Source organism: Diorhabda sublineata, chromosome 4 (genome assembly GCF_026230105.1).
Source record: "Diorhabda sublineata isolate icDioSubl1.1 chromosome 4, icDioSubl1.1, whole genome shotgun sequence".
In the NCBI taxonomy this organism is placed as follows: Eukaryota; Metazoa; Arthropoda; class Insecta; order Coleoptera; family Chrysomelidae; genus Diorhabda; species Diorhabda sublineata.
Window position 1 is genome coordinate 3070236 of NC_079477.1, and position 27015 is coordinate 3097250.

The window sequence follows — 27015 nt, forward strand, 5'->3', positions numbered from 1 at the left end:
TAATAGCACACAAACTAACATGGTACGGTTATCTTAAAAAATAAGCGGAGAAATATTTATAGGCAAAGCAAGACAAATGAAGACAATTCTCAATCTCAAGAACGCCGAATCTGGGTTCTTTTCAACAACTTTATTACCTATTCGACTACACAAATGTGACAAATTGAGACCTTGTATAATATGCAAAAATATTTAACATAGTGCTAATTGGAAATAGTAACAAAAATTTTTTTTCGATAAGTAGTAATTATGAAATGTTTGCACTCAACTTTCAAAGATCTGTTTATGTTTGTTGTGAAGAAAAATCTGGGTGATGTATGAGAGAGTTATGCCGCAATGTTTTGTTCTATTTAAAAAAAAGTGACGCGGTTGTGGGTCAAGTATATCGTTTAATGTACACAGTTGGGGAATATTTAAATTGTAATGACCTTGTTCGCTCATGTCATTACATGTTGATGGGTTGAAATACAAATATTTTTATTTCTCTGTCTCTTTATTTCATTGGGGTGTTATTAACAAATATTTTCTAAAGAGATCTGATTAAGTAATCACCTACTAATAACTAGGAAACTATTTCGCTTGTTTATGAGAGTTTTTTTGAAAAATTTTAGTCCTATAACCATTTTTCAGCATATTCAATAAGTCATATTCACTCGTTTAAAGAAAATCTCTCTCCCGCGAGTAGAAAACTATAAAATTAGGAAACAGGAAAAGTCTCTGGGTCCAGTTCTGGTGAATAAGCTGGGGGGTCAATTGATTCGAAGTGCAATTCATTAATTTCAACCTTGGTGTGTGGAGATGCGTTGTCCTGATGGAAAAACACTTTTTTATTCAAATCTATTCGCTTTTTTGCAATTTTCCCCTTTATTTTATCAATTTCGAATGCATTAAGATAACCGATGAACACAACCCCTTGACTATGTCAAAAAGCGAATTACTTTTCAAAATGATACCACAGCATTACCAAATAGGATTTAATTTCGATGAGGAAATACACGATACGTTTTTTTTCAGTACAATCAATTGAAAATAATAATTTTATTAGTATATTTTCCATTTTCACAAAAATCTTTACAACCACTCATTCATACATCTCTGAAATAGAAAGTAAGCGTTCAAAATGGCTGAAATTATAGTCAGAGATTCTTTCGACGCATCGTATATTGATAAATGCTGACATTTTCAGGTTGAGGTCGATTACTTTTCAAACCACTCTCGTGTATCTAGCTATGAGAAGGCCACGACAGAACAGATGGAATCCATTTCGTGCTAATTCTTCCAGAAATCCTTCTGGCAATGAGATAAATACGTTGTTAATCAAATAAATTTAATTTTGTAACATAATCCAATCCTCAACCAACTTTTGTTATGAATCTACAGTGAAAAAATAATATTTGAGTCCCTGTTGCTGATATAAACAAAACGAACAGGTGTATAGGTAGTGTTTTTTAATAGCGAATTATTTGGTCGCGCTCTCGAAACAAGATTTAGGAACGCGTCCAAATCGTTGAACATCCAATACTAAATATATAAAAAAAAAACGTTTATTCAAAAATTAATTGATGTAAGTACATACCAAACACTTAGCGAGCGCCAACGAAATGAGTCAATGAATGTCAATGGATATACGTCGAAAGATTAATGACGATATCACGGTGAAAAAAAATATTTTTAGATTCCAAGATCGATATAATAAAAACATTCAAGGTTGAAATTTTGGTGATACAATTCAACAGCATTATGAAAAAATAAACTTCATTTTACTAACGAGAAAAGTCCTGATGTAAAACAACAAAATATCTAAGCATATTCCTGGTCTTTTGAAGCATCCTTCACGCTTACAAATTTTGCAACAATTCTGCTTACTGTGCTTCTTCCGTTATCCTAACTTTCCAATCAACAACATAGTCTGGTCTAACAAAATATACCTTAAATTCTATAAGAAGTAATCGAGTGGAGTCAAATCAGGGGATCTAGCTGGCCATTCGATCGTTCCACATCTTCCAATCCACCTATTGCGAAAACCTCGTTCATATAATTTTGCACTGTACGTGCAAAAATGTGTGGAGCTCCGTCTTGTTGGTATTAAATAGATCGATCTATTTCATTTGGATGGTTAACATCAACAACCATTAAATGCGTTCAAAATGTTAATGATACCGGCCCAAAAGTTCACTTTTTTAGGATTTTGCCTTCTATCGGGATCATGATTGCATCAAATTTAAAAAATTGAAAAGAGAACTAAAATCCCCAACAATGTGCCACACAACTCCTTCTCTTATTTAAAATTTTCGAAGGGGTGATTATAATTCAGTGGGCTGTTAGAGAGATAATATTTTCATACTATAAATTGTCAATTTAAGAATAAAAATCAATTTGTTTCAGGGTTTTTAGTTTGTTATAATGAGAGGAAGTTTGTTGTTTCTATTACCACAATATATACTGGATACAGAAAGAAATATTTTCATCTGAACCGGAGTTAGGGTCCATTGGTCTCACTATGAAACCTTCTAGCAGTATTCGACTGGAATATACCTAAACATAGTCGGATGGCAGTATTGTGTACCAGGTCTAGAACTACTGTACCTAATCTAGTTTTTTCTTCTTTAAGTACCATACACTTTGCAGCGTGTAGGTGTTCTCTTGTCCAAAACTTCTAATCTATTATCTGAAGGCACCCCTCTTTTGCACGATGAATAATACCACACCAGTCCCTTATATTCCGAAGCCAGGAATGTTGTTTACGCCTTGGTCCTGTCCTAGGATCCGCAGACGTCTGCGCAACAACCATATTTCCATTGCTTCTATTCTGTTTAAGGATCTCACTTTCAGTGACCTCGTCTCCACACCATACAAAAGGATTGACCAAATATAACATTTTATCACTCTCAATCTAAGGCTTATGAGGACTTTTCGGCGGATTAGAAACTTATTAAACTTTGTAAAAGCTGTTTTTGCAATTGCTGTCCGAGTTTTAACTTCCTCGTCGAAATTGAGCTACGCCGTGTTGTTTTTTTAGTTTGGTTGTATGCGCGATTATTGTGAGTCCTTATTTGGTTCCAATTTCGTTGATAGAATTGACCAGCTCTTGTAGATCTTCTACGTTGTCGGCTAATATCGCAGTATCTTCGGCATACCTAATATTATTTATGAGAATGCCATTTACTTTAATGCCTTTGTGATGGTCTTTCAATGCCAGCTGGAAAATTCTTTCTACGTATATATTAAATTGCATGGATGAGAGTATGAATCCCTGACGGACTCCCCTAGGTATCTGAAGGTGGTCCGTAGTTAGAGAGCCGCTAGTTCGCAGTTCTGTTTGATCTACTTACAGCTTTTGTATGATCCTCTAGTTTAGAGCGGCTTATTGTTCTATATATTTTCAGAAGAGATAAAAATGAGAAAGAGTTTTGATGATATTTAGCCTACTAAGGCATGTTCCTTCAGTTCCTAGAATGTGCCACTTCCAGGAGAGCTTAGAGTCCAACCAGCCAATCAACCGTTAGTAGTGGTAGAATCATCTTTTGGGAATGGGATGTATGATCCTCTAGTTTAGAGCGGCTCATTGTTCTATATATTTTCAGCGGAGAAGTTTCTTCTGCGCCCAAATATAAATGAGAAAGAGTTTTGATGATATTTAGCCTACTAAGGCATGTTCCTTCTGTTCCTAGAATGTGCTACTTCCAGGAGAGCTTAGAGTCCGACCAGCTAATCAACTGCTGGTAGTGGTAGATTCATCTTTTGGGAATGGGATGTATGATCCTCTAGTTTAGAGCGGCTCATTGTTCTATATATTTTCAGCGGAGAAGTTTCTTCTGCGCCCAAATATAAATTAGAAAGAGTTTTGATGATATTAAGCCTACTAAGGCATGTTCCTTCAGTTCCTAGAATGTGCTACTTCCAGGAGAGCTTAGAGTCCAACCAGCCAATCAACCGCTGGTAGTTTTAGATTCATCTTTTGGGAATGGGATGTATGATCCTCTAGTTTAGAGCGGCTCATTGTTCTATATATTTTCAGCGGAGAAGTTTCTTCTGCGCCCAAATATAAATGAGAAAGAGTTTTGATGATATTTAGCCTACTAAGGCATGTTCCTTCAGTTCCTAGAATGTGCTACTTCTAGGAGAGCTTAGAGTCCAACCAGCCAATCAACCGCTGGTAGTTTTAGATTCATCTTTTGGGAATGGGATGTATGATCCTCTAGTTTAGAGCGGCTCATTGTTCTATATATTTTCAGCGGAGAAGTTTCTTCTGCGCCCAAATATAAATTAGAAAGAGTTTTGATGATATTAAGCCTACTAAGGCATGTTCCTTCAGTTCCTAGAATGTGCTATTTCCAGGAGAGCTTAGAGTCCAACCAGCCAATCAACCGCTGGTAGTTTTAGATTCATCTTTTGGGAATGGGATGTATGATCCTCTAGTTTAGAGCGGCTCATTGTTCTATATATTTTCAGCGGAGAAGTTTCTTCTGCGCCCAAATATAAATGAGAAAGAGTTTTGATGATATTAAGCCTACTAAGGCATGTTCCTTCAGTTCCTAGAATGTGCTACTTCCAGGAGAGCTTAGAGTCCAACCAGCCAATCAACCGCTGGTAGTTTTAGATTCATCTTTTGGGAATGGGATGTATGATCCTCTAGTTTAGAGCGGCTCATTGTTCTATATATTTTCAGCGGAGAAGTTTCTTCTGCGCCCAAATATAAATTAGAAAGAGTTTTGATGATATTAAGCCTACTAAGGCATGTTCCTTCAGTTCCTAGAATGTGCTACTTCCAGGAGAGCTTAGAGTCCAACCAGCCAATCAACCGCTGGTAGTTTTAGATTCATCTTTTGGGAATGGGATGTATGATCCTCTAGTTTAGAGCGGCTCATTGTTCTATATATTTTCAGCGGAGAAGTTTCTTCTGCGCCCAAATATAAATGAGAAAGAGTTTTGATGATATTAAGCCTACTAAGGCATGTTCCTTCAGTTCCTAGAATGTGCTACTTCCAGGAGAGCTTAGAGTCCAACCAGCCAATCAACCGCTGGTAGTTTTAGATTCATCTTTTGGGAATGGGATGTATGATCCTCTAGTTTAGAGCGGCTCATTGTTCTATATATTTTCAGCGGAGAAGTTTCTTCTGCGCCCAAATATAAATTAGAAAGAGTTTTGATGATATTAAGCCTACTAAGGCATGTTCCTTCAGTTCCTAGAATGTGCTACTTCCAGGAGAGCTTAGAGTCCGACCAGCTAATCAACTGCTGGTAGTGGTAGATTCATCTTTTGGGAATGGGATGTATGATCCTCTAGTTTAGAGCGGCTCATTGTTCTATATATTTTCAGCGGAGAAGTTTCTTCTGCGCACAAATATAAATGAGAAAGAGTTTTAATGGTATTAAGCCTACTAAGGCATGTTCCTTCAGTTCCTAGAATGTGCTACTTCCAGGAGAGCTTAGAGTCCGACCAGCTAATCAACTGCTGGTAGTGGTAGATTCATCTTTTGGGAATGGGATGTATGATCCTCTAGTTTAGAGCGGCTCATTGTTCTATATATTTTCAGCGGAGAAGTTTCTTCTGCGCCCAAATATAAATGAGAAAGAGTTTTAATGGTATTAAGCCTACTAAGGCATGTTCCTTCAGTTCCTAGAATGTGCTACTTCCAGGAGAGCTTAGAGTCCGACCAGCTAATCAACTGCTGGTAGTGGTAGATTCATCTTTTGGGAATGGGATGTATGATCCTCTAGTTTAGAGCGGCTCATTGTTCTATATATTTTCAGCGGAGAAGTTTCTTCTGCGCCCAAATATAAATTAGAAAGAGTTTTGATGATATTAAGCCTACTAAGGCATGTTCCTTCAGTTCCTAGAATGTGCTATTTCCAGGAGAGCTTAGAGTCCAACCAGCCAATCAACCGCTGGTAGTTTTAGATTCATCTTTTGGGAATGGGATGTATGATCCTCTAGTTTAGAGCGGCTCATTGTTCTATATATTTTCAGCGGAGAAGTTTCTTCTGCGCCCAAATATAAATTAGAAAGAGTTTTGATGATATTAAGCCTACTAAGGCATGTTCCTTCAGTTCCTAGAATGTGCTACTTCCAGGAGAGCTTAGAGTCCGACCAGCTAATCAACTGCTGGTAGTGGTAGATTCATCTTTTGGGAATGGGATGTATGATCCTCTAGTTTAGAGCGGCTCATTGTTCTATATATTTTCAGCGGAGAAGTTTCTTCTGCGCCCAAATATAAATTAGAAAGAGTTTTGATGATATTAAGCCTACTAAGGCATGTTCCTTCAGTTCCTAGAATGTGCTACTTCCAGGAGAGCTTAGAGTCCAACCAGCCAATCAACCGCTGGTAGTTTTAGATTCATCTTTTGGGAATGGGATGTATGATCCTCTAGTTTAGAGCGGCTCATTGTTCTATATATTTTCAGCGGAGAAGTTTCTTCTGCGCCCAAATATAAATTAGAAAGAGTTTTGATGATATTAAGCCTACTAAGGCATGTTCCTTCAGTTCCTAGAATGTGCTACTTCCAGGAGAGCTTAGAGTCCGACCAGCTAATCAACTGCTGGTAGTGGTAGATTCATCTTTTGGGAATGGGATGTATGATCCTCTAGTTTAGAGCGGCTCATTGTTCTATATATTTTCAGCGGAGAAGTTTCTTCTGCGCCCAAATATAAATTAGAAAGAGTTTTGATGATATTAAGCCTACTAAGGCATGTTCCTTCAGTTCCTAGAATGTGCTACTTCCAGGAGAGCTTAGAGTCCGACCAGCTAATCAACTGCTGGTAGTGGTAGATTCATCTTTTGGGAATGGGATGTATGATCCTCTAGTTTAGAGCGGCTCATTGTTCTATATATTTTCAGCGGAGAAGTTTCTTCTGCGCCCAAATATAAATTAGAAAGAGTTTTGATGATATTAAGCCTACTAAGGCATGTTCCTTCAGTTCCTAGAATGTGCTACTTCCAGGAGAGCTTAGAGTCCGACCAGCTAATCAACTGCTGGTAGTGGTAGATTCATCTTTTGGGAATGGGATGTATGATCCTCTAGTTTAGAGCGGCTCATTGTTCTATATATTTTCAGCGGAGAAGTTTCTTCTGCGCCCAAATATAAATTAGAAAGAGTTTTGATGATATTAAGCCTACTAAGGCATGTTCCTTCAGTTCCTAGAATGTGCTACTTCCAGGAGAGCTTAGAGTCCGACCAGCTAATCAACTGCTGGTAGTGGTAGATTCATCTTTTGGGAATGGGATGTATGATCCTCTAGTTTAGAGCGGCTCATTGTTCTATATATTTTCAGCGGAGAAGTTTCTTCTGCGCCCAAATATAAATGAGAAAGAGTTTTAATGGTATTAAGCCTACTAAGGCATGTTCCTTCAGTTCCTAGAATGTGCTACTTCCAGGAGAGCTTAGAGTCCGACCAGCTAATCAACTGCTGGTAGTGGTAGATTCATCTTTTGGGAATGGGATGTATGATCCTCTAGTTTAGAGCGGCTCATTGTTCTATATATTTTCAGCGGAGAAGTTTCTTCTGCGCCCAAATATAAATGAGAAAGAGTTTTAATGGTATTAAGCCTACTAAGGCATGTTCCTTCAGTTCCTAGAATGTGCTACTTCCAGGAGAGCTTAGAGTCCGACCAGCTAATCAACTGCTGGTAGTGGTAGATTCATCTTTTGGGAATGGGATGTATGATCCTCTAGTTTAGAGCGGCTCATTGTTCTATATATTTTCAGCGGAGAAGTTTCTTCTGCGCCCAAATATAAATGAGAAAGAGTTTTGATGATATTAAGCCTACTAAGGCATGTTCCTTCAGTTCCTAGAATGTGCTACTTCCAGGAGAGCTTAGAGTCCAACCAGCCAATCAACCGCTGGTAGTTTTAGATTCATCTTTTGGGAATGGGATGTATGATCCTCTAGTTTAGAGCGGCTCATTGTTCTATATATTTTCAGCGGAGAAGTTTCTTCTGCGCCCAAATATAAATTAGAAAGAGTTTTGATGATATTAAGCCTACTAAGGCATGTTCCTTCAGTTCCTAGAATGTGCTACTTCCAGGAGAGCTTAGAGTCCAACCAGCCAATCAACCGCTGGTAGTTTTAGATTCATCTTTTGGGAATGGGATGTATGATCCTCTAGTTTAGAGCGGCTCATTGTTCTATATATTTTCAGCGGAGAAGTTTCTTCTGCGCCCAAATATAAATGAGAAAGAGTTTTGATGATATTAAGCCTACTAAGGCATGTTCCTTCAGTTCCTAGAATGTGCTACTTCCAGGAGAGCTTAGAGTCCAACCAGCCAATCAACCGCTGGTAGTTTTAGATTCATCTTTTGGGAATGGGATGTATGATCCTCTAGTTTAGAGCGGCTCATTGTTCTATATATTTTCAGCGGAGAAGTTTCTTCTGCGCCCAAATATAAATTAGAAAGAGTTTTGATGATATTAAGCCTACTAAGGCATGTTCCTTCAGTTCCTAGAATGTGCTACTTCCAGGAGAGCTTAGAGTCCGACCAGCTAATCAACTGCTGGTAGTGGTAGATTCATCTTTTGGGAATGGGATGTATGATCCTCTAGTTTAGAGCGGCTCATTGTTCTATATATTTTCAGCGGAGAAGTTTCTTCTGCGCCCAAATATAAATGAGAAAGAGTTTTAATGGTATTAAGCCTACTAAGGCATGTTCCTTCAGTTCCTAGAATGTGCTACTTCCAGGAGAGCTTAGAGTCCGACCAGCTAATCAACTGCTGGTAGTGGTAGATTCATCTTTTGGGAATGGGATGTATGATCCTCTAGTTTAGAGCGGCTCATTGTTCTATATATTTTCAGCGGAGAAGTTTCTTCTGCGCCCAAATATAAATGAGAAAGAGTTTTAATGGTATTAAGCCTACTAAGGCATGTTCCTTCAGTTCCTAGAATGTGCTACTTCCAGGAGAGCTTAGAGTCCGACCAGCTAATCAACTGCTGGTAGTGGTAGATTCATCTTTTGGGAATGGGATGTATGATCCTCTAGTTTAGAGCGGCTCATTGTTCTATATATTTTCAGCGGAGAAGTTTCTTCTGCGCCCAAATATAAATTAGAAAGAGTTTTGATGATATTAAGCCTACTAAGGCATGTTCCTTCAGTTCCTAGAATGTGCTACTTCCAGGAGAGCTTAGAGTCCAACCAGCCAATCAACCGCTGGTAGTTTTAGATTCATCTTTTGGGAATGGGATGTATGATCCTCTAGTTTAGAGCGGCTCATTGTTCTATATATTTTCAGCGGAGAAGTTTCTTCTGCGCCCAAATATAAATTAGAAAGAGTTTTGATGATATTAAGCCTACTAAGGCATGTTCCTTCAGTTCCTAGAATGTGCTACTTCCAGGAGAGCTTAGAGTCCAACCAGCCAATCAACCGCTGGTAGTTTTAGATTCATCTTTTGGGAATGGGATGTATGATCCTCTAGTTTAGAGCGGCTCATTGTTCTATATATTTTCAGCGGAGAAGTTTCTTCTGCGCCCAAATATAAATGAGAAAGAGTTTTGATGATATTTAGCCTACTAAGGCATGTTCCTTCTGTTCCTAGAATGTGCTACTTCCAGGAGAGCTTAGAGTCCAACCAGCCAATCAACTGCTGGTAGTGTTAGATTCATGTTTTAGGATTGGAATGTTAATTTTAATTGTTGTGTATTATTGACAATTAAAATGAGTCTAATTTTGGATAAAGCAAATATTTATAAAACGCGTTTCATATCGAAACATAATAGATTTCAAAAAAATAAACAACTTTATTGCTAATATTCACATTTTAGTATAATTAAAGCTGCGTAATTGGAGTGTACATTTGGCAGTTATTAATGTTTTCAAATGATTAACCTTTGAATTTTCATTGCCATTGCAGGGAACATACACGGATCTATATTTGAAGTACTGGTAATATATAATTAAATAAAATTATAAACAAAATTTAACGATTTAATGTTTATTTTCCTTAAATATAGATTGGAAATCAAAATTATTCAATTCGATTTGAAGGTTAAGTAAAATATTTTCATAGTTCAACTACCGCTTTATTCAAGGAAGTTAACAGTCATCTTAAATAAATTGTAAACGCTTAAAAATTAATAAATCATATATATTTTTAATTACTTTAAGATAAAATAATGAGCAAAACGAAATTGTAGTATAAGATAAGTAGTAGATGAAATATAAGTGGCGCACGTGCCAAGGTAAAAAAGAAACGGTTATACAGCATTTTGAATACCACGAAAAACGGTGAAAAGTATAGAAAAATAAAGTAGATAGATAATAGTGTAAAAGAAAATCGAAATATGAACGAAACAATTTGAAATACGAGAACGATTGTCTTCGAATTTTCCCCCTCTAAAATGTATCCGTATAAAAAATTAGCAAGTTTTGCGTTTTGAAAGAAATTTAGATCCATTATTACATACCGGAAGTCTTAGTGTCGAAATACGTCTTTGGAAACGCGCAGCTCAGACCTCGGCGTTTGAGACTTGATCGTTTCGTTGTTTCGATTCCAAACGCCTCGCCTGGGTTAGGGTGAGTATAAAACAATGAGCCATAGAAGGGATATCATGTATACCGGCGATGATTACTTCAATTTTATATTATTAGGACATTAAGAAGGTTAATTGAAATTTCCTGAGTCTATCGGTCAGTCTGGGGTGAACGGATTATCGTTTTACTGAGCGATTTTGTTCGGAGAAACGTCGTGGTCGCCACATAACCCTCCTTCCAGTGAAGAAGTCACTAAATAGTGTTTGTATACGTGTACGTCCGTGTCTATGGCCGAGCTTTCATCAAGAAGGTTCGCGTTCGATTCCTTTGTTCAACCTGAGCTTCGATTTTTCTTCTCAAATTTTTCCGCCAACGTGCCAATGAAAGACGTCTGGACGATTTCATACTCTTCGAAGGCGATCGTTTTCTTCGGCTTCGTTGAGTGGTTGTTTATTCTGCGTTCGAATGGTTAACCGGCTGATCCAGGTGATCCAGCTGCCGCCGACTGAACATAAGTCACGCAAGAGCTGGAAGGACATTGATCGCCGATGGTTTCGATTTCCAAAAGTTGTATGGATTATACGGATTAACTCCTCCAAGAGTTTTTTATACACCTCGATGATAGGTGGGTTTAAAATTGTCCATTTTGACACTGTATATCGGGTCTAGTGTCGCTGACACCTTGGAATTCAAGCTCTGATCGCTTTTCTGTCTCGCTGAATTTCTCCTCTATTCGAAACGCCTCGTCTGGGTTCGCGTGAGTATGAAATAATGAGTAGGTAGAAGAGTTTTTTCTAAAAAATGTATCAGGTATATCGGTGAGGATTAGTTTAATTATGTGCTATCAAGACATTAAGAAAATAACTTGGAATTTCCTTCGGGTATCGGTCAGTCAGAGGTGGACGAATTATCGTCTTAAAGAAGAAGTTTGTTCGGGGGAATGCTTACCTGTGTTAAGTATTTATGAATTTCAAGTCACACAAAAAATAATAGTCCTGGAAGCTGTGTGGCCTTCTTAATATCTGCATTTCTTAGACCCGAAACAATTCACCAATAAAGATTTATTTGCTAGAGATGACAAAAATGGAAGCGATATTGAAGAAGTGGGAGATAAACACAGATCAACTCCTTTTTTACATAATTTTCATATTTTTTCATTATTTAAGTTTAACAGAACATTTATTGGTGTACATGTCGTTATTTATTTACAAAAACAAGTGGAATTATTTATGATATGAATCCATTAGTGTTGGCTCTACAAGATGGTAAACAAGTAAAACAAATAACAGGCAGAAAACCAGGTTATTAGAAATCAAATAAGGAATAAAAACTGCTAAATTTTGACAGACAAATTATTTGACATTCAGATATAAATGGGTTTATATAAATTATCCATAGTTTCTTGGAACTCTTATGAATTCATCACAATAAATCAAAATGTATTGCAGTTTTCTGAAAATTGGAAATTTCGATGTTACAGTTAGTAATAATTGAGGCAGAGACGGACCACACCTTTTTGGCCACAATAAATTTGACTGATCATTTATCAAATGTTCACTTCTGGCAACCGTACTAGTTTTTAAAAACAATAGCAAATCTAAGGAAAAAACAACAATTTTGAAATAGTTTTATTTCTATTTTTACATTAACAAATATACGGACACGTGTTATTGGATGCGATGTCGAAACTTCTTACGAGGTGCTTCCTGTTTCTCAGACAATTTAGAAATTAATAAATTAATCGGTTCCTCTGATCCGGACATTGTTTATATTTCAACACATAGAACTTAAACTTTGATTTATTCAGTTTTTGATTACCTAAAAGTTTATTATTGAACATATTTCGGAAGTTTTTATGTGAAAATCAATCTCATTAATAATGTACTTTAGTAAAATCTACGAGGAGTGTTCATAAAGTAACGAGACAAGCGCTGGATTTTGGATCTTGAACTATATAACTTCTACTTTTGTCTTAAGGTCAAATCTGTATTAAAAGGAACAACTAATGAGTCTGTTGGAACTGCGAAAGATAAAGCGGCGTCCGGGAGGAGCTCACAGAAAAGAATTTCGATCAATCAATCAATTATTAATGATTCTGTACATTTGGAAACTTCTGCTACCACATATCCAATACCAGGAACGTGATTTTTGATAAAAATAATTTGTAGCCATTTACGAAGTCCCAAACATTAGTTTGGGGTCCAAAAATTTCCGTTAGAATCCTTAGAAATATTTAGTGTCATCTCATTATACAATTTTTAAAGTCTATGAAACCTTCATAGCTCAATTCCCTAGCTTAAAGAGGTTTCCCCCTTTTTTTCGCATTTCTGATCAACGAAACATACAAAAATATCCGTTTCTTTACATATTTGATTCAGTTTTCGACTCAACTGTATATTTTTTTCTTATCTCAGCTACATTATCGTGATCAGATGAATTATGGAAGCCCAAGAAATGATCTGTGTGTTTTGTAAGGGAAAAAATAATAATAAATTGATCAAATTTAAACCTCATATTTGATCAAAAAGCCATGAGGTATTGAATAGTAGAAAATACCTGAGAAATAGATATAATGATAATGTTTTAGCTGATGAAATAAACGATACAGAATTCTTCTGTAACAACGACAAAATCTTGATCAGTCTTATGTGAATCTGCAGGTAAAAACAATCGAAAAATTCATTTTCCAAATTTATATGGTCAAAGCAGACAACGTCAATGAAGCCCGATGATTATTAAAAAATATGTCAATTATGATGCATCCAATTTACTACCCTGTGAATCAGAATTAAAGCGGCAACTTTACTAATTCAATATACATCAAGTATATGGCGCAATGCCCGTCTGAAATGTCCTACAACATTGAAACCAGACGATTGTGGATGGCTAATAATATACTTTTCAATGGCAACATGGAAATATTCATCATATATATGACGTTTTGGTAAAATCCAATGAATTAGACAATACAACTTCGGGTGAGGAATTGTATGAACATTTATGTGTAATATCACGTATTTATAATAATTTCTTTTCCAGAGAGCGAAGAAAATGGGACGACCATGTAATTTCGAGAGACGAGATTAGTTCTGATGAAGAAGGAGACGAATTATTAATTATTGGAAAACATTTTATAGTTAAACAATTAAGCTTTTGTAATTGAATAAAAATATATATGAAATTACCTGTATCATGATATTGGCACGAGTACGATTTCCGTGGTGACCGCCATTTTGTAAATCGACTCAAAATAAATCGAAAATGAAGAATAAAATTTTTCGATATCTTGCTTCTTTTTCGAGATACCGCTACTTGAAGTTATTTTTATATAATATTTGTATATATCAACCTAACCTAACCTAACCTTTCGTGGTGCATTTTGAGTGCAAAAAGTTCAAAAATCGTGAATTTTTTACAGCCAAAATTGTCTAAAAAAATGTTTTCTCCGCTTGAGGATTATTTTATTATTATGTTTTTAGCAGTAATTTCTCTTATTCGTTAAAAAATAGGATAAATTATGCAAAAATAATTTCTAGAAAACTTTTTCGGGATAATTTTCCAATACTACAGTAGTCTAGCTTTTCAATTAGAGAATAAATAAAAATAAATAACTTTTGAAAGCATTCAGAACGTACTTTTTGCTCGAAATTACCAATTAAACACAATTTTTTATGAAAAACATTAAATTATTCTCATATTTATCGTATGTTAAGTTATATTCAACACAGAGTGATGAAAGTTATCAAAAATGGCTCATTTTGTTATAAAAATTTTTTTTTCAATATCATTTTGGAATATCAGTCAGAGTAAATAATATAAAAATTGTATAAAAAATCTTTTGTTTATTGAGTGATAAAATTTTCATTTAAAACAAAGTATTGAACTCTGTTCAATAAAACAAATTTTGAACTAACGTTTGATTATAATTTCAAGTATCGATATCTCGAAAACGAAGCGAGATATCAAAAAATTTCAATCTTCATTTTCCGCTGTTAAATCGCGGTGCCACGGAAATCGTTCTCTCCCCATGTTATTTTATTATAAATGCCTAACTTTACAAAATAGTTTACAAGAAGTTGATTTTTCTATTTTTAAATATATTAAATAACATATAGAAACAGTTTAAGCTTTCTGAAAGTACCTTAGTCGAAGTGGCGATCGACTCTTAGCAACAAGCAAATCAAATATTGAAATAGAAGAAAATTAAACTCAACAACTAAACAGGAATTTTACGAGCATTATTAAATTGTGGCTTACCACTTTTTCCGACACCTGGAGCCCCAATAACCGCCACCTTAACTTCGGATAACGAAGATTTCTTCCTTCTCATTCCTTTTCCATTCATTACTAACAACTAGATTCGAAATGTTCCAAATAAAAATTGATACAGTTCAGCGCCAACGGTTCGATTTAAATATTAGCTTTATATTTTTGATAATTTAACGCACCGATACTTTCAAAATACCATTGAAATAAATTTAAAAATTAGAGAAAATGTTGGTTATCGTCCAAAAGGTTGTACGCGTAAAAACTGCATCGAAAGTAGCGAGTAGAAAATTTTCTCTCCGCGTTTGCAACCTCTGCCGGTCAAAAACTCATTATCTCATTCTAAAATTATCCAGACGAGTCTTACGGTGATTTTAGAAGTAAGAGGTTTTTTATTGTTATTTACAACCCTACGAGGCGTCATCGTTTCAAACGTTACAAATAAATTTTATAGTACAGTAAAAAACATCCTCAAACTTTATTTATCAATTATTATTATTATTATTATTATTATTATTACAATATTGTGCTACGCATATTAATCAAAGAAATGAAAAATGGGTTAATAAGTCATAAAGTACAAAACTGGAAAAAGGAAAAAGTTATAATAATGAAAAACGCGATGTTATGATCATATCTACAACGGACGAACAAACCTTAGTTTAGTTCTTAGATTTTACAAACAAAGAATTAATACAATTCCAAACTATCGAAAATCTTGATTAATTATTCCCCAGACGATGAATACATAAGTGTTTGAAAGCTCGGGAAATATATTAAAGTTAGTCCACTTTTGTGTTTCATTGCCACGTTCCCAATAAGAAACCGCTTATAAAGGTTCAGAAATTGTTAGAATGGAATCTAATACACAAAAAAGATAATTTTTAGGAATGGTTCAAATTCAAAAAAATGAAAAAATAATAATTTAAGTAAAATTTATAGTTCTATTTTGTAAATTCTAATAAAACTACAAATAATTTGATTGATTAAGTACTGCTACATATGTGAGATGTAAGAACTGAGAAAAAAATAATTTTTCTTATTAGAACAAAGTTCTAGTTTGATTTTATTCTTATTTTGATGTTCATGATGTAGGGGATCTATTGATTAATATGAATACGCAAATTGTTAGTGTCAATATCATATTTTGATAAAGTCGAACTGTTAAATTTTATCTATATCAAGAATATTTAGATGTATTTATATATCAAAAGTTCTAATAAATAAAAAATTAAAGAAATTTAAACATAAACATAGACAAAACACGAGATCATAAGAACTAAAACAAAAACGAAATCGAAAAAACTTTTAGTACCTAAGCTCATCGATAGCAGGGGATGGAAAAGAAGACAAAGAAACATAATTTATAAAGAACAATAAAATACCTAAGAAAAAAAACAGTGGAATTATAAAAAAATAGTTATACCTATACGAATATGTGTTTTTAGTGGAAACGATACTTTCCAGAAATCTGCTTATAATAAAATAGTCCAACCCATTCCAAAACCATAACAATAAACACAAAGTAATTGCTGTCAAGGTTATGGGTTATCATTTATTATCTTTTTTTTTCAAAATTAAACAAACACTTGATTCTTAATTATTTGTCAATATCAAATCAGGGACTGTGTCGACTTTCACCTTCAGAAGGATAAGTTAAGCTCTAATAGAAATTGTGGAAATCGTTATCAATATAAGGAAGAAGAGCCAAAATATCCAATTTCTTGTTGTAGAGAGCGCGAGCTTCATAAACATGGATGTGTCATCCATCAGGTTCATCACCTCAAACGCCAAACAAAAGAATCATCAAAACAATGGAATTAAAAGGAAGAATCGGATCCAAAGAAGACGTACCATCTGCAGGCAAGGTCATGGAGTCGTTTTTTTCGGGATTATTTCCATTGATTATCTTGAAACAGGAAAAACTATCAACGGCGAACTTATTGGAAGAAGAGCCAAAATATCCAATTTCTTGTTGTAGAGAGCGCGAGCTTCATAAACATGGATGTGTCATCCATCAGGTCCATCACCTCAAACGCCAAACAAAAGAATCATCAAAACAATGGAATGAAAAGGAAGGATCGGATCCAAAGAAGACGTACCATCTGCAGGCAAGGTCATGGAGTCGGTTTTTTCGGGATTATTTCCATTGATTATCTTGAAAAAAGGAAAAACTATCAACGGCGAACTTAATGCAACGTTTGAGCGAAGAAATCAAGCAAGAACGACCGCATTTGGCTAAGAAGAAAGTATTGTTTCAACAAGACAAAGCACTAGATCACACATCCGTTATTGCAATGGCCAAAATTAATGAATCAAGGTTTGATTTGCTACTTTATTCACCCTATTCGCCAGATTTAGCATCCTCGGATTATTTTCTGATCCCAGACTTGAAAAAATGGCTCGTAGTCAAAGATTTTTCAAAAATAAAGAAGTGGTGTCGACAGGGCTATTTTGAGAAGTCTTATTATAAAATTTTGTTTGATTATGTTAAAAAATAAATATATTCTTTCCCAAAATTTTGTGTTTTCTTTATTGGGTCAGGTACGTTTGGAACCATCTTCATATTTGTCGAAAATTTTGGGACAATATATATTAAGGAACCTGAGGTAACAATATAAATAAAAACAAACTTTTCAACTACAAAACGATTTTATTGAAGAAATATATATGACAAAAATACTCAAATATATAAAATAAACTTTTTTGGATATGTTTTACATTTACAATGATCAATACGACTCATCATCCGAATTATAATTATCATTGATATAATTATTTTGAGTATTGCATCCGCATCCTTGCTGTGGCCCTAAAAACTTCATCTTTATTAAAATATTTCACTTCATCAATAAGAATTTAATAATCTACAGAACAAGTAATAGAAGCAGTTTAATAATATCCTCAATCAGAAACCAAAACAACCGAAATTTTCTCTTCACAAGATAAGATAGAATCATGCAAATTTACAACCGAGCAGAAGGTTATAACAAGGATATATTGAAAAATTCTAAGCCTACTAAAGAACCAAGCAAAACTTCAATGTCAAAATATTTTATTACTCCTTTCAAAAACAAAAAGTTTCTTCTTGCTCTGCAAACCAGACTTCTACAACGTTTATTACCTCCTCGTTGTCCTGCAAAAACAAAACACCTTTGGATAGCTTCCCGCGTCTTTTCGTCGTTTAATTTCTTCCCGTAGAGTGATCAGTAATGTCGAGTAGTAATCTCCAATTATTTTTCTACCCTTATCCAAAAAATCAATCATAATTTCTCCATGGCAATCCCAAAAAACTGTAGCAAAAACTTTTCCAGCAGATTTTTGGACACGAAACTTCTTAGGTCTTGTAGAACCAGAGTGTCGCCATTCCATCGATTGTTGCTTTGTTTCTGGATCGTAGAAATGTACCCAAGTATCATCCATATTAACAATTCGGTTTCAAATCGAGCACAGATCGAACTCGATGCTTCTACCCTTGCACGCTTTGGTCAACACTCAAACATTTGGGGATCCATTTTGCAGCAATTTTTCTCATGTCCAAATTGACTTGAACTATATGATGAACGCGTTCAGTGCTTCAGATATCCGTTTTAGTCCAATTCGACGGTCTGATAAACTCATGTCTTGAACTGCCTCGATATTTTCGGGGACTGACACGGAAACTGGCCTTCCCGATCGATCATCATCTTCAATGGAAAATTTACCTCTTTTGAAGCTTGCAGTCCAATTTTTCACGGTCGCATTCGAAGGACATTGATCACCAAGGGTATTAAGCATATATTCGTAAATTTGCTTAGCTCTTAACCCTTTCAAATTTTTCGATCTTCACAAATTCGGTGGACATCTTTTTTCTTTCAATTTATTGCGTAACTCTGGTTTACTTTTTTGACGTCAAACTTTGAACCGACAAGTTATTGTTCTTCTTGCTCTAGCTCTCACATAGGTTGAACTTCTACATTTTCAACTACATTAACACCAATATTCAATGAGAAATCAGGAAACTAGTTAATTACAAGCTGGACAAAAATCATCGGTTCACAAGCTTTCAAGTTTTGAAAGAGGCCACAATGAAACCACCCTTGATACTCAGGATATCTTTAGATTGAGACACTTGGAGTAGACAGAGCAAAGCCTCTGTTACAAAACATTAGCACTAGAATGACAACACGTTCTGACAACACAATTAAAAATGTCAAAATTTATGATAGCAATGTCAGATATGACATATCCACATCTCAAGAATTAAGAAGCAAACCTCGTAGCATACAGCCTGTAGAAAATCAAATATGTAATTATGAAAAATACATCACCTGCTCTTGGTTTACAGTCACAATACTGTTCTTCTTCAAGACCTCCTTGCGATCCATAATAGGAGTACAATGACTTCATTGTCGTATCCATTGGTTGCTGATATCTACTGTAATCAGGAGTTGATGATTTTGTGGACGTTTGATAAGTGGCTGTAAAAAAAAATTCGTATTATTATTATTATTAGGTATATGCATCAATAATTTTTTCAATCCACTAACCTGTTTTGTTAAATGTTTGCGATCTGCGCTGTTGCTTCGATCTTCGTACACAAACTATGAATGTAAAAAAAGAAATTAGTAGAACCTTTTCTCAATAATTGATACCTTTCGAAGTACACACGTATATGTTACGAACCAAGACCATTTAAACAGCTACAATGCGTTGTAGATCAGAGCATCCACAACACGACGTGGACGACCACGTATGATATTTGCCAGAATTTTTACAAGAATTAATACAATTCAAAACTACCGAAAATCTTGATTAATTATTTCCCAGACGATGAATACACAAGTGTTTGAAAGCTCGGAAAATATATTAAAGTTAGTCCACTTTTGTGTTTCATTGCCACGTTTCCAATAAAACTAATTTTAAAACAGAAAAGACCTAAAATCAATAACATTTAGAAACATTACAATATCAAAAGGTCTAAGAAATAAGAAATTCTTAAACTCTGTTTCGCGCGACACCAATCTATATACCGGGAAGTAAAAAACAAAGAAAATACAAGAAAACGCCGCAAACGAAAGAAATCCTCAAATGGTACAAAAACATGGAAGATAGAAAAAATTAGCAGAAAAAGAGAGGAAATAGGAAGTTGTGGCGGGAAAGTCACGAGAAGTTATACTCATACATTATGAGGACCCCAATAAAAAGATCTAGAGATGTTTCCAGCGCAATTAAGCCTCATTAAAGTTGTATTAACACGGATTATCACGTTTGCCTTTGTAACAAGAGAACATAATGTTGGAGGAGTAAGCGTTAAATATCCGTAACACCAGCAGAGATAAACTAAGACGAAACAAAAAGTATTGGGCAGGACAGAAAAACTATCCGAGGAGCTGGAAACAAGTCCGAACGAATTTGAGAGAACCCAAGAAATATGCCAGGACTAGAACTTGAGGTTAACCCAAATGAGATTGAAACAGTAGATCTGTAATTCATAATCAAATGCCGATTAGTACTTTTCGACCAAGCGACCAACCAACTATGACGACAATGGAACTAACTCTTCACGAAAAGAGAAGACCTCCCGGCCAAACATGAATATATCGGAATGACAGTCAAGGAATGTTCTTAGCGGTGATCCGTGGCTTTTGGTCCGGATTGGTGTCTTTTAGTAATGGTTATTCAAGTACTTACTCTGGTCCGTATTATTACAGCGAGCATTTGGACTTGAAACTTGTCTACCAGCAGGATCTGGGGAAATCGTTTAATATACAAAATTGCAGTTAAAAATAACGCTTATTATGGATAGTACCTGATTGAGTTCCATTCAGTAAATCGTTTCCAGCTAAAGAAGAAGACTTCAATGGTTGAAATTCTAAATTAATACAAAATATTTTAATTATTATCATCGTCACATAACTATTATGATTGATTTTAAACTTATAACTTACTGGTTCTATCAAGACGACTAGTTTGACCGAACGGCGAACCTGGTACTTGTCGATTAGCAGGATCTGTAAAAATAATTTTATGAAGTGATAAATTATAATTGTACTAACCAATGGATACCTGATTTAGTTCCGTTAAGTAGGCCTTTGCCAGTTAACGAAGAAGACGCCAGTGCTTTGAAATCAAAATCAAAATATGAGAACACCAAATCAATATAACGGAAATAATTTTTTATTCGAGATGAATATGACAAAAATATTTCTTTTTACGTAAAGAGCAAAATAATCAATGCATAGAGTCGATTCCACACTCTATTTTGGCTATATGTCACTCATAATTACATATTTATCCCTAGCACAGAATCATTTACTAACCTATCGTACTCGGGGTCGAAGCTGAAGCTGATGAGAAACCGAAGCTTCCACAACATTTGTTGTAATCAGCTTGAAGCTGCCCTGGGTTGCATTATCTAGTAGTTCATGAAGCTGATGTGAGCGATTTCATATTTCTGTCTTCAAGTGCTTGGTAGCAAATTATTACATGTTTGCACAATGGAAGTATTTTCTGAACTATCAGATTATAATCAATATTTAACAGCTTCGAAGTGCTTTAGTGTAAAAAACATTAAAAATATGTTGGCGGCTATTTTAGCTTCTTTTTCGTTTAGAACACAATGAAGTGACAAGAAAAGATGATCATTTTGAAACATTTTTGAGATAATGTAACTATTATAAATATAAAAGAGTAATTTAAATGATACCTTGCATATTGAAAGATCTATCTCTATTGAAAGTCTGTTGTTGGGGAGCTGAAAATTTATTTCTCAAAATCGGACAAAGGACTTCTCTTCTGGAAGATTTAGAACGTTGAGCAGCTGATGTATTGAAGCTCTGAAATCAAAACTATTATATAGCTTTTGCTCGATCTCGGATCTGAATAAATAACATGGTCCTGACTCGATGGGGAATGTTGAGGATTATCATGTGGTAAGAGTACCCGCTGTCTGTTAACTAAATGCATCAGCATCACCATTTACTTTGGCATTAATAGCTCGACCATCTGGAAGGATTTTAAAATCAACAGACTTCCTGCTCGAATCAATCTTTCTTTGCTACGGGTTTTGGGAATTGTACTTTGCCTATCCACTGATTTTCCATGTTCGGGTTGTTTAGGTAAATCCATTTATCAAGTAACTGTTTACTTGATTCTTGGTTAAATCGTGTGGCACTATTCGACAACTTTCATACTTAATACTTAACGATTTCGAATGGATGATATCTCACGTCAGTGGAGGATCTGATCACGAAAGATCTTCAAGCGACAAATCTCTACTATAGAAAAGATTAAACCCAGCGTACTGCATAGTCAATAAACAGAAAGAGAATGAATAAAAAATATCAATCTTCATAGAATTAAGAAAAGTTTCTAGTCAAAAGTAAGGTTTCGTTGAATGGGACACTATTAGATGTCTTCCAATAACTTCTACCCACCAAAAATTGTCTCTAAGAATATTCCCTGTTATTAGATCATAATAATACGTTTCATTTAGTTTGAAACTATCTTCTGTGTATGTATCGATTTGGGATCTCGTATACACTGCGACCCAAAGGATCTATTGTGACCCCCTTGCTGCGATACTGGAAGACACAGGATTCACAACTGATCCATCAAACCCACTCCCTTCAAAAAGTTTAGAATGTGAGATGGAATTAATTTCGAGACTTCTGCGTCTTCATAGTGCTTCTAGCTCATGTGGTATTTTATTTTGTAAATGGATTGTGACCTTTTGATCTTCACCAATATTATCTATCATGTATGTAACGGAGGAAATATATTAATTAAATGTTAATTAGTTAGATTATTGCCATAACTAATATAAAAATGAATTTTCAACTACTAACATTGTCTAATACAGATTCCTTCATAATCTCTTTATATAGTCTTGCCGAATTTGTATGTTTGGTTAATTCCGCAAACTGCAATTGTTCAATTTCTTTCCGCAGTTGATTTATTTCCTGCTGCGCTATTTCCAATTTCTCTTGCATTCTATTAGTTATCGATAATTTTTCTTCAGAACTCAATGGACACGAACAAATAACTAAAATAGAGTACCAATAATTATTTCCAGTTGAAATGTTTTGTGTTAAGTGAGGTTATCTAGTATCGTGTACTACATTTGGTACACTGGTACTGGCGTGTGAGTGTACTTAGCTGTAATCTAGTCTTTTTCGTGCTATTGTAGAGGGGCCAGTGCACTGGCAGGTTTCTTTTATTTTGCGAGACGTTTGTGGAATGTAAAATGTGATGATTACAATGATAAACAAGCGAGAAGCTTCGTATCGCAGATTTAGAGATTTTGCTAGCATTAAGTACCCAAACTTAACAATGTGTACAAACAAGATGTGTAAATAGTTATTTGTATGCCAAGGACCGAAAGTGCTTTGTTAGTATTTCAGCCGCGGCGTACACAACATTTTTTTTGACCACGCGTAAGAATGTAACAAGAATTCTATTATATTTTCTCTGGTCAAAGTTTTTTTTGCAGTGTACCCTTTGTTTGATGAATTTAGACCAAACTTCGGATAAAACAAATAATTTCAGAAAATTGAAAATTTAAGGTTATGCAAATTCATCTAAATGAAACTGTCAACTGTCAACATTGAAGTGGCTAAAGTCACATTTAAGGAAGTTAAACTTGTCTACTCCAAAGCGACCCGAAAGTGTTTTGCTGTCACTTTCACTACATGGAACAATCAAAACGCAGCTTTCGGGTTAACTTCCCCATACTATTGATTAAAAATTAATACTAGGTCTTGTCCACCAAAAGGAAATTGATTAATTTTATGTTGGCAACACGTGTTTGTGTTTTATGTTGTCGAAAAAATTGTAAATAAAATGTCGGTAACCGCGTTATGACTTTTGTCGGTAATAAAGGAATTTTTATGATAGTGTGGACGATTGCTTGACTTTGACAATCTCATTGAGACATTAATTTGTTCATATCATACTTAAAGTATACCAAGAGACTCAAGATATCTACTAGAGCTCTAATCAAATACATTGATGGAGTAAACGAAATATTGAAAAGTAAAAATTACATATTTAGAACAGATTTTATTACTGGGATTTATTTTTTTAAATTCTGAGCTGACAAAACAGAGAAACTATTCAATCCCTGCATTTACTTCCACAATATTTATTAGTACAATTCCTCCATTGTTTGTTTTTCATTTTGATATTAGGCAACCCAATATATATACTTTTGAATTAAGTCAATATTTCTGGAAACGTTCGTGATATTCTTAATGAACACACTGTTTACACCACCACTACATCAACATCAAGTTATCGTCTCCAGAGTTTACTTTGAATCTTAACAAATATGGGCACAAATATCAACAATCTACTAAACAAATATCGGACAGACGAAGAAACAAGTACCAGCAAAGCAAAACATGTAGATCTAACCAAAAGATGACGACATACCAACTCTCCTATTAATTAAAGCCCAAAGCTGAGATGGATGGTCACATTTAAAGAATAGAGGATGTCTAAAAGAACCTCCTTCTTCTGCTGTTATATATCAATGGATGTATACGATCACATTTATCAGATTTCTTCTCAAAATTCTCCGGTAGATCCACATCTCAAATGCCTCCAATATATACATGGTATTAATTTTCAGTGTCCAGCTTTCCATACCGTACCATACGAGCATTTTATGAATTTCATTCTGAGGTTCAAACTCAAAGTTCGTAAACACTTTTTGAATTCAATGAATGAGCTTCTTGCTTTGTCTATTCGGCACTTGGTCTCTACGTCTGACGACCAGTCTTCATGACCATGAATGTCAAAATATACAGCAGCAGAAAAAGATGCAGACCCCGCATCACATGGACTGATCAAGATTTACAAACAATGAATGTGAGAGAGAGGATGGTGTAGTTTGGAGGCGAATTATCAAGGAGGCCAAAGCTCACATCGATGGTAAGGTGGTTTTCATTAATTCCAGTTCTTTTAAGACAAAAAAATGTAACAGATACTAGCTTGAGATCATCAATCGAAGACATGAAGCTGTTGATTTTCAGAGGGCTGCAAATACGTACAGAAGTTGTTGAATATCGCAATGGAAACCAAGCTCAACAGAGAAATGCAGAAATAAAATCTACAAATAATTTATAATAAGATGAGAATTATATTTAACTCATACCATACCTTCTTTTTGTTTTCTTTCTTCCTCTTCTTTTCTAAGTTGTTCACAATTACACGAAATAACAGCTGAAAGATAATGAAAGCAGTTTTGTTTCGAATCTCAAATGATTTTTAATTACTTACGTTTTATTTCAGAATCCGAATATTGACAACTACAATCTAAAAAAATTGATTAAAATTTATGTATTGTTATCAATTTTTATATCCACGTAGACAGAACTAAATTATTAAAAGCTACATTCAAAAAGAATCGTCTATTTAATTATTTAAATAAAACAATTGGAAATATTAAAACATTACATTAATATTACCTACAAGGGGCTGCTTTTTTTCACCCCCTTCCTTCTGTTCCTCTTCTTTCTGTTCCTCGTCCTTTTGTTCTTCTTCCTTCTGTACCTCTTCATCAACTTTCTCAGGAGGCGAATCTGCATCTTCAGCTTTTTCTTCATCAACTTCTTCTGTTTTTGGAGGATTCTGGTCTTCTTCCGGATTGACCTCCTCTTCTTTACCCTTTTCTTCTGATTGACTTCCCTCTATTGTTTGAGTTTCTTCTGTTTGATTTTCTTCTTTTGGACAAGTACAACACTTTTTTGGCTTTATATCTGTAGGACACGGACATTTTTCTTCTGTTTGACTTTCACGATTAACCTTCATTTAACAAAAATTGATTGAAATTTTTTGTAGTAAATACTCATAGTTTACGCACTATTTCACCTGATTTAGATCCGTTTTTTGACTCTTTCAACGACTGGTCTGAATCAGTAGGACATTTTTTACAAATCGGTGCTCTTGATGGTAAGCACAACTTACATTCAGGATGACATAACTTACTTTCCTTCTCCTCTTCATTCGCTGTTAAAATTACGCGAAATCAACGATTGATTAATTTATAAATAATGATAATTTACCTTTTTCATCGCATTTTTCACATGTAGGATTTTTTTGTGGATTATACGCTTTGCAATCCTTGTGACATGATCTTCCTTCTTCTAATTTATCTTCTTTTGATACATTCCCTTGCGAATTACATGGAGCTTTACAATCACTTGACGTCGTCGAATCTTCTTTTGGCAAAGAGAATTGTAATTTACATGGTGCTTTACAATCAATTGTTGAATCTTCTATTTGTGGGTTCGATTTTTCGTTGAAGGTGTTCATTAATTTCGTAGACGCCTGAATGAACTTCACCATACTGTCCATCATACATTTCCAGGCCTGAAGCTCGTCCGCTTCGCATGGTTTGCATATTTCGTTAGTCATATCTGACTATTTTTTGTTGCACTACGAATTTCGAAATCGTTTGTACATGTCGTCAAAATTTTGACGTGGCACGTCTGTTTGTATAACTGTTGGTAAAACTGTTGGAATAACTGTTGGTATGACTGTATTTATGTCAAACGTCATTTTTTAATTTGATAGGCTTGTTCCAGGCGACTGTCTATAACTAGTTGATCATGTACGTAATAGAAGTCCGTAGAAAGATTCTTGAGCGAAGAATGAAGGTTTGGTTGCACTGAATTCAGTAATACTGGAAAATTTATTGAATTCAGATGAAGAATTAGCCTCTAGTAAGCAGAATTAACCAGCTAGCTATGAGATTTCAAAATAAAAACTAGAAAGAATGACTAGGAGTTGGAGAAATGCACGCAATCGTAGAGCTAGACAGTTAATAGAAAATTATTTTTCTACGAAAGGAAATTACCCAAAAATAATTGAGAATATACATTTTATGATCAAATAGAATTAAAGATTCGAGTTTAAGAAAGTTCAAATGTGAGATCAGAAACCTGTGCTGCAATGCTTTATCCAATGGTTGAGTATGGGCATGGCAAAGAATTTCTTCAAATAAGTATGATAAAACATGGAGAATCGACTGGTTTTGTCGAGAAATCTACTACAGATAAGATATTGACTGCCAAAAATGTGTTGGGATATGTTCTGATGGTAGGTGTTCAATGGAAACAAAGGACTTGTAGCTGTAGCATTAGATCAACAGCAACCAATGAGATTTACACCCATTTCATGATTCATACAGAAGCACTGGTCGCTGAAACTTACCAGTTTGAACTAAGACACGAAATATATGCTTACCTGAAAGGTGAAAACCATGTTTACAGCGAAAATTTTATTGATAAGGACAAATA

General features: G+C 34.9%; 2 protein-coding genes across 2 annotated transcripts in view; both read right to left on the minus strand.

The window, feature by feature from the left end:
• The window catches only part of LOC130442641 (ras-related and estrogen-regulated growth inhibitor), a 32849-nt gene extending 17782 nt beyond the window's left edge, over nt 1-15067 (minus strand). The window contains exon 1 of the mRNA XM_056776938.1: nt 14723-15067. Within this exon, the coding sequence (XP_056632916.1) occupies nt 14723-14810 (88 nt within the window). The 5' untranslated portion in view covers nt 14811-15067. The remainder of the gene's footprint in view (nt 1-14722) is intronic.
• Nucleotides 15068-18966: 3899 nt separating this feature from the next.
• LOC130442952 (putative uncharacterized protein DDB_G0274435) lies at nt 18967-26131 on the minus strand. The gene is made up of 13 exons (XM_056777369.1): nt 25780-26131; nt 25578-25723; nt 25183-25519; nt 24995-25030; nt 24875-24937; nt 22561-22757; nt 21420-21549; nt 20662-20724; nt 20523-20585; nt 20405-20461; nt 19261-19314; nt 19057-19191; nt 18967-19001 (listed from the first exon to the last, which is right to left on the minus strand). The coding sequence occupies exons 1-13, from the start codon at nt 26129-26131 to the stop codon at nt 18967-18969; spliced, it is 1668 nt and encodes a 555-aa protein (XP_056633347.1).
• Between the last annotated feature and the right edge of the window lie 884 nt (nt 26132-27015).